Raw genomic sequence first — 9398 nt, 5'->3', positions numbered from 1 at the left:
GTGGGAATGCAAACTTGTCCAACCACTTTGGAAATCAGTGTAGTGATTTCTCAGAAAATTCGGGATCAACCTACCCCAAGATCCAGTAATACCACTCTTGGGAATATACCCAAGAGAGGCCCTATCATATGACAAAAGCTTTTGTTCAACTATGTTCATAGCAGCATTATTTGTAATAGCCAGAACGTGGAAACAACCTAGATGCCCTTCAATGGAAGAATGGATGAAGAAAGTGTGGAATATATACCTATTAGAGTACTACTCAGTGGTAGAAAACAATAACATCTTGAATTTTGCATGCAAATGGATGGAAATATAAAACACTATCCTGAGTGAGGTATCCCAGACCCAAAAAGAGGAACTTCGGATGTACTCACTCATAATTGGTTTCTAGCCATAAATAAAGGACATTGAGTATATAGTTTGTGATCCTAGAGAAGCTAAATAAGAAGATGAACCCAAAGAAAACCATATAGTCATCTGCCTGGATATGGGAAGTAGACAAGATTGCCAGGCAAAAACTGGGAACTTGGGGGTGAGGTGGCATGGGGCTAAGGGGAAATGGGGTGAGAAACGTAAGAAGGGGAGGATGGGGGGAGCTTGGGGAAATGGGATGGTTGGGATAAAGGAAGGGTGGACACGGGAGCAGAGAAATATATATCCTAATTAAAGGAGTCATCTTAGGGTTGGCAAGAGACTTGACTCTAGAGGGGCTCACAGATGTCCAGGGAGATGTCCCCAGCTAGTTCCTTGGGCAACTGAGGAGAGGGAACCTGAAATGACCCTATCCTATAGCCATACTGATGAATAGCTTGCATATCACCTTAGAACCTTCATCTGGCGATGGATCAAGATAGAGACAGAGACCCAAATTGGAGCACCAGACTGAGCTCTTAAGATCCAAATGAGGAGCAGAAGGAGGGAGAACATGATCAAGGAAGTCAGGACCATGAGGGGTGCACCCACCCACTGTGACAGTGGAGCTGGTCTATTGGGAGCTCACCAAAGCCAGCGGGACTGGGACTGAATAAGCATGGGATGAAACCGGACTTTCTGAACATGGTGGACAATGAAGGCTGATGAGAAGCCAAGGATAATGGCCCTAGGTTTCTATCCTAATACATGAACTGGCTCTGTGGGAGCCTAGCCTGTTTGGATGCTCACCTTCCTGGATCTGGATAGAAGTGGGCGGACCTTGGACTTCCTGCAGGGCAGGGAATCTGGACTGCTCTTCATTCTGGAGAGGGATGGGGAATGGAGTTGGGGGGAGGGGGAGAGGGGGAGGGGAGTGGGGGGAGGGAGCGATGTGTGGGAGGAGGGGGAGGGAAATGGGAAACGGGGAGGAGGTGGAAATTTTTTTTTCAACAACTAAAAAAATAGAAAATAATAAAGCGAAAAAAAAGAAAAGCATATTGAAAATGGTGCACAGCTTTAATCCTAGCACCTGGGAAGCAGAGGCAGGTGGATCTCTGTGAGTTTGAGGCCAGCCAGGGCTACCTACATAGTAAAACTGTATCTCAAAACCAAAAATAAAATAATAGATATGAGTTTTGTTGAGAAAGACAAGATTTTTGTTTAGCAGTGTGCTATCCTGAGGAAATAGAGGTAGCACAAGGCTGGACTGAATCATCAGGTCAGGTCACTGGGTTCTCTTACACAAATGTCAACAGGCACAAAGATGTCTTCTGGAGGAGTACACTGATGGAAGACTTTTCTGGAACAAAGCTGATATTTGACTGCGATTAAGAAGGCAGAAGAGGGAGATTTGACGGCTCATGCCAAAGAGGCTACTGGTGACTAATATCCATTGCCTACTTACTGTAAACCAGTCATCTTGTGGCTTTTAACTTGCCCCGTGATTTTATTCATACATGATGGTGAAAGGCTAGCCGAATATTTTTGTTGGGTTTAAGTAAAGTTGGCTCATGGTGAAGTGAATATGACCTTTCTAAAAGAGCAGGTCCAGCTTACTGAACGCTACCCCTGCTTTCCTTTTCTGAGCAGAATTGGCTAGATTATTAACATCTAACTCTCCACAAAGATGGAATCACTGCCTGAGGAGCCACAACAGTTCTGTTTTACACGTGGATTTATGTAACTGGTTGTGTGAACGCTGAGAAACCTGTGCCCCACTGGCTCAGGGCTGAGCAAGACTTGCCTGTTTCCTTTGTCATTGTTATGTGTAACATGAATGGGGGCCAGGCCTGCTTATTTGGGTTTCTGTCCTGCCTGGTACCCCACAACTGTTTAGCCCCAAAGAAAATCACACATAGGTCTCCATAAATTATAAGCTGATTGGCCCATTAGCTCTAGCCTCTCACTGGATAACTCTCACATCTTGATTAACCCATTTTTCTGATCTACGTTAGCCATGTGGCTCAGTACCTTTTTCAGTGAGGCAGCTCCCATTCTGCTGCTTTGGTGGTCTAGGCAGGAGTGGGAGGAATCAACTTCCTCCTTCCCAGAATTCTCCTGTTCTCATTACATCAGTTCTACTTCCTGTCTGGTTTTCCTGACTATATTTCCTGGCTGGCCAATCAGCGTTTATTTATAACATGATTGACAGAATACAGACAATTCTCCCACACCAGTTATGCTGCTATGGGAGATGTTTGAAGAAGGAAGCCATTGAATATAGTATTCTTTTCTATGACAATTTAGTCAGGATTTCTTGTGTCAAAAGATGCAACCTTTTACTTGCTGAAAGGCATTTTAGTGTGGTTTTCATGAAATAGCAAATAAAGTATATTTAATGTTTCCCATATTTATAGTAGGCATGTAAGTTCATTTTTTTAAGCAGCACTGAAGTTACATTACAAGTTGGGTCTTATTTTCTCATTCTTTATTTATCTAAGATTAAATTATAATCCAAGATTGTCCTCAAACATCAATTGATCAACACACAAAACAGAAATTACTGCATGTGGGTGTCTAGGGATGGTGTTTTTTGCAACTCATTAGATAGAACAATTACACAGGGAAATGATCTGTAAGATATTTTATGACAACACAACTAACTGAAACACAAATCACCATAAAAGGAACTATACATTAATGACAAATTCACAGCTAGCACCACATTCAACACTGAAAAGTGAAATCGCTCCTTTAGCATCAGGAACAACGATGCCCTCTTCCACCACTCCTATTCACTGGAAGACCTGACAGAGAAAAGCAGCCAAGGAAAAGAATTCAGAAGGTTCCAGTTTGCAATGTGCTGCATCATGCATGGCTTGGGTTCCAGAGCCATGGCTGGGGGAGATGATGGAATGAAGAAAGGACAGACACTGAAGGCAGGACAAAGACACGGATGCAGAGAAGCTGGGATCAGGTGAGTTGGGCTAGCTGATGGGAAGCTGCAACACCTCAGAAGTTCAGAGTGTTTATTACTTACAGCTGAACATGGATGCAGGTTTAGCTACTCTCACAGGAGCGGTGTCTACAGGGGAGTAGTCTTCAGACAGCGACCATCCAGTGGGAGAAAGCAACAGCGAACATTTTCTGTCTATACTGTTCACATTCCCACACATGGAATGGAAGTGTAACTATCTCTCTTTAATGATACTATGATCATCTACAGAGAAACCCTAAAATCTCTACATAATACATACATAGCTCACACACACATTAGACTTCATAAATGAGCTTTGTACACTGGATGGATAAGTGGTAAAATAAAAAGTCCTTTGCAATTCCATAGAAATAGAAAAAAATCTATTTGTCTAAGAAAGCTAAAACACAAAATATTTAAGGGTAAATCTTATTCGCTGTTGCCAGGAAACAGAACTGGTACAACTGTTACATAAACCAGCACAGAAGCACCTCCAAATACTGGCTATGGAATTACACATGATGTAGCCATCTTGCTTTGGGATACATAGACTGAAACATAAGGATACCATCACCTAAGTATGTCCATGTTTATGTTCTTTGCAGTATTGCTCACAAAAGTGAAAACTTGCAAACAATTTGTATGTCAGTGGATGAATGGATAGTAAATTTTTAATACCTATCTGTGTGTATTAGATACTAGTCCACCATAAAATGAATATCCGCTGATGTGTAACAGTGGATGACTGTGGAGGGTGTTCATCTACAGGAAACAATCAAAGATGGGTCAGTGTATGGCAGCACTTACAAAAGATGTCTGAAAATGTAAACCACAGGAATTAGAAGAATCTGGGTGGTAAGGGGTTGGATGTTGGGATCTGTGAAATGTTGAGGAAAAGACATAAACTGCCAAATAAAATTTGAGGGGCGGATATACAATGTAGTGATGACAATTAGCACCATCCTGTGTATCTGAACTTTCTTAGAAAGTTCTTAAGTGTTCCTAACACACACATACAAGCACACACACACACACACACACACACACACAAGGCAACTATGTTAAGAAATGGATGGTGTTAACCTGCTTTGTATAACTATTTCACAGTATATATTATAAATATATATATATCCAGACATTATAATTTAAATATATAGAATTTTATTTCTCAAGTACATGTCAATGAAGCCAAAGGCAGATTAAATCAGAGAAAAAATAGATAGATGAAGAGAACATATCATACAATTGTGAGAATAAATAGTGTGAACAAAAGGATCAATGTATAGTGATCTGATTCATGGAAAATTCTAAATAAAAGGTCGTTGTATGAAGGAGTAAGTGGATGAATAAACAAGAATATATGATTAACAATCATTTGCTGCCTAATGAAATTCTGTGGACATCTCTTCCACAAGAGAAACTTTCCAGGTGCCTGTGTAATGGTGGATAAAAATGCAGCCCCATGTCCATGGAGACTGCTTTCTCACAAGTATATTTTCTTCATCTGACAAACTGACCTCTGCGTATCACTGCAAGGGATGTCATTCCAGCCCCAGCTAGAACGTGCATAAGATCGACGATTTATTGTAACACATTGTTCATGGTCACTGCTAGGCTCACCTGGGTGCCAGAACCTGCAAGGGAGGAAATAGCATCAGGTGTTTCCACAGTAATGCTAGGAAAGAGAAAGCAAGAGTAAGCAAGCCTGGGGATGAGGTTGGAATCTGTAGAAATCAGATTCTAGTGTGGACAAATCAACCGTTCTCCACCACCCATATCTGACCTTTCCCTGGAAAACAGGGCCCGCCACATTTAACATTCTCTCAGCTTGTTACTTAACTGTTCTCCCAGCACACATCCCAGAGGTCTTCATCCCTAGGTCTTGGTACCCGGGACTGTCAATCCATGTGCTTATTTATATATTGAGAAGGTCTCTCCTTTTTCTCATATTTTAATATTTTTAATTTTATAACACTCTTGTTTTAGAGACTGGAGAGCTAGTTAAAATATCTAAAAAAATCTACTTATTTCTGTCAACTAGGACAAGTAATTTAAAATCCTAGATTCCTATTTTTCTTCTCTGAAAACTGAGAATGACAACATCACTACCTATTCCTCACAACAGACATCTGATAGAATGTGGGAGCATACTAAGATACTGGAGTTTTTAAATAATTACATAAATATGACACATAAAAATATCAGATCAAGGGCTTTTGATTTATGAGAAATAATCAGTTATGATCCTGACATTAAATTTTATTATAAAGATGTAGTGGCATTTCATTTGTATTTTAATAAATAAAGCTTGCCTGAGGATCAGAAAAGTAAAACAGCCACACTGGCCAGCCTTACAGACCAGGCAGCAATGACACACACTTTTAATCCCAGTAGCCACACTAGTTTGCCATAAAAACCAGGTGGTAGTGATGTGTGCCTTTAATCCCAGAACTAGAGAGGATTATAAAATGGGAGGAGACAGCACATCTCTCAGTCTCAGTCTCATTCTGAGATTCCTGGAGGCAGGATCACCATTTCAGATTGAGGTTGAGGTAAGAGCCAGTGACTGGTTGCTTTGCTTTTTGGATCTTTAGGTTGAACCCCAATCTCTCTCTCTCAGTTTTTATTAATTGTGCTTCATAAAGATATAAATGAAAGTTGAAGAGATGGCTCAGAGACTAAGATGGCTTACTGTTTTTCCAGAACACGTGAGAGTAACATGTGAGAGCTTTGTTCCCAACACTCATATTGGTACAGTCATACCACCTGTGACCCCAGCTGCAGTGAACCCAACATGCTCTTATGGGCTCCGTGAGCACTCATATACACATAGTACACACTCACAGAGAGACACATATATACACACAAATGAAAATAAAAATAGATCCGACTTTTTCAAGTATAGATAAGTGGCTGAAGGCACAACAAAACCCCCCATCTGTAAGCACCTGGTTGGGCACCCTGGGTACCTATCATCCTACACTCTTCTCACTCAATTCCTCATCTCTCCTGGGAGTGTTAGCAACACGTGACTCACAGGACTCCTGCGATGAGTAAACAGGGATAAAGGTGACTCCATCCCCAGCACCCACACCAGGGCTGAGCTGTTTTGGTTCATAACCAACAGCTGGAACACCCTAAAGCCTTCCCATGGCACAGGACCCAGGACTCCTCTGGGTAACTCTAGACTCACGTGGCACTTTCATTGTACGGCGTCTGATCAACCCATCGCCACTGTCGATGACCTGGATCTGAAAGCCCGATAAAATAAGCAGCGTTACGGTTCAGGATCTTAGTGATGAAATCCTAAGAGGAAAGAAAGACATAGCATTCAGCCTGGATTGAGGGCTTCTTTTACTGTTATAGATCTGTTAAGATCTCTTAAAAATTATTTTAGATGCACATATGCAAATACATAATAATCAAATCCTAGTTCATCTTTCTAGGCCCTTAAATAGTTTTCAAATTTTGGATTAATACACAGTAATTGTACCTTTCAGAGGTACACTGTGATATTTCAACTGACATTTTTCTAGTAACACAGGGATAAGAAGACAAAGAGGATGAAGGACTGGAAGAGCCCCCCACTCCCTGGAGTGCCATCTTCCCGGGCTGACCAGGACACAAAGTCATCACTCATAGGCCTGATTTTATAGGCATTGGAAACGATCTCTGTCCATGATCATAATGAATTCTCGTCTCAGACTCACTCCCTCTTTTCTTCCCCAACACCCTTCTTGAAGGTTGTGCATGAGAGGATTTTACAGATTTACTCATTCTCCATTCATAACCCCAGATATTTCATTCCTGATGGTTGGCTCTGACTCTCCTGATTGGGTCCCCTTTCCCTAGTCAGCTCTGCGCCCTCCTCTGTTAGGCAGCTGGTACTACAGGAAGCCTTTGAGTGCTGAAATCACAAACTGGTCTTTCAAACAGAAACATTCCATCCTTCCCTCCACCCCCAGGTACTGTATTTCTGTTGCCATGGTTCCTGTGGGTTGTTTAGTTCACTGAAGCATGATCAAGGTATAAAATGCCAAGTCTGAAGCAACCTTTCCAGGTACCTGATGGCAAGCCTTCTGCCACAGCACCAACACCCATGTCAACAAAACTCCCTCTTAGTAAAAAGGGCAGACAGCAGGCTGGGCCCAGGCCCCACTCGCTCCCAGCATGCACCTGCTCTTCCCGGCTGTGGACCACCATCAGATGAGCACCCATGCTGGAGCACTTCTCCTGACTCTTGCTCCAAGATGCCGAGTCAGTGGAAATAAAGTAGCAGTGGGAACTAAATGACTCCCAGTCCTTTGGGCAACAGCTCCAGACTTTGTCTATGGGGAGGAAGGAGATGTAAGTGAGATATCATGAAGTCATTTAAAACCTACCGTGTGCTGAGACCACATAGGTGCCGGGACATCCCACTTTCAGATGCAACAAGGAGCACCCCACTCAGGTGCTAAGCAACCCTGGTCTCCATCCATCTGCACTAACACCAGGGCCCCTTGTTTGTCCTCAAACATGTTGTAAGTATAACTCTTTATATCTGTAATAACGTGTTTTTCTATTTCATAATTTTAAAAAATTGATAGACTAATCTTTTTTTTTAAATGCGTGATTATAGTAGAATGGGGGTGACAGAGAAATCAGGAGAAACAAAACAATAGAAGAAAATTTTCCTAATCTAAAGAAGGAGTTCTTGGGCTGGAGATGATGGCTCAATGGTTAAGAGCACTGTCTGATGATGTAGGAGGGTTTTCTATCTATCTGTTGCTTTCATTGGCTAATTAATAAAGAAAACTTCTTGGCCTGATAGGTCAGAACATAGGTGGGTGGAGTAGACAGAACAGAATGTTGGGAAGAAGGGAAGTGAGGCAGATCCCATAGCTCTCCTCTACGAGATGGACGCAGGTTAGAATCTCCCCGGTAAGCCACCACCTCGTGGTGCTACACACATTAATAGAAATGGGTTAATCAAGATGTGAGAGTTAGCCAGTAAGAGACTAGAGCTAATGGGCCAAGCAGTGTTTAAATGAAATTGTTATTTCAGGTGTAAAGCTAGCCATGTGGGAGCCTGGCAGGGTGAAAAGCAGGCCTGCTCGCCTCCTATCACTGCAGTCTGATGTTCCAGAAGTCCTGAGTTCAATTTCCAGCAACCACATGGTGTCTCACAACCATCCATAATGAGATCTGGTGCCCTCTTATGCTCTGCAGTCATACATGCAGGCAGAACACTGTATACACAATAAATAAATCTTTTTTTAAAAAAGGGGAGTTGCCTATAAAGGTGCAGAAGCATACAGAACACCAAATATATTGAGCCAGAAAGAAAGTCCCCTCACCACATAATAATGAAAACACTAAAATACAGAACAAAGAAAGAATACTAAAAGCTACAAGGAAAAAAGAGCAAGCCACATATAAAGGCAGATCTATCAGAATTACACAGGTTTTCACAAGGGAGACTCTTAAAAACTAGAAGGGCCTAAACAGATGCTCTACATGATCTAAGAGACTATTAATGTCAGCCCAGAATACTATACCCAGCAAAACTTTCAATCACCATACATGGAGAAAACAAGATATTTCATGATGAAGTCAAATTCAAGCAATATCTATCCACAATTCCAGCCCTACAGAAGACACTAGAAAGAAAATTTCAACCCAAGGAAGTTAACTACACCTATGAAAACACAGGCAATAAATACTCTCACACCAGCAAAAATGAAAGAAGGGGAGCAAGCGCATACACACACATGCCAAAAATAACAGCAACAGCAAAATAACAGGATTAACAATCATTTGTCATTGATATCTCTAAATATTGATGGACTTAATTCTTCAATAAAAAGACACAGACTTTTGCATACAAGATAATCCATTCTTCTGTGTAGAGAGCTGTGTGGAGCCGCACCTGATGGTGATGTAGAGAGCTGCATGGAGCCGCACCTGATGGTGTAGACGTAAGTCACAAACAATGCCACAGCAGTTTGGAATTATGATTAATAGGGTATTATTTATTTAAAGGGGAAAAAACTTACAGATCACCGTCAGCCCTCTGTACAACCAGGAA

General features: G+C 41.7%; 1 protein-coding gene across 1 annotated transcript in view; it reads right to left on the bottom strand.

The window, feature by feature from the left end:
• Positions 1 to 4504: 4504 nt before the first annotated feature.
• LOC101981233 (C-type lectin domain family 4 member A-like) overlaps positions 4505 to 9398 on the bottom strand; it is a 20802-nt gene continuing 15908 nt past the window's right edge. The window contains exons 4-6 of the mRNA XM_005365180.3: positions 7508 to 7659; positions 6525 to 6637; positions 4505 to 4965 (exon numbers count right to left, since the gene is read on the bottom strand). Coding sequence (XP_005365237.1) covers positions 4815 to 4965; positions 6525 to 6637; positions 7508 to 7659 — 416 coding nt within the window. The 3' untranslated portion in view covers positions 4505 to 4814. The remainder of the gene's footprint in view (positions 4966 to 6524; positions 6638 to 7507; positions 7660 to 9398) is intronic.

Source organism: Microtus ochrogaster, unplaced genomic scaffold (genome assembly GCF_000317375.1).
Source record: "Microtus ochrogaster isolate Prairie Vole_2 unplaced genomic scaffold, MicOch1.0 UNK1, whole genome shotgun sequence".
In the NCBI taxonomy this organism is placed as follows: Eukaryota; Metazoa; Chordata; class Mammalia; order Rodentia; family Cricetidae; genus Microtus; species Microtus ochrogaster.
This window is presented reverse-complemented; position numbering and strand designations above follow the sequence as displayed.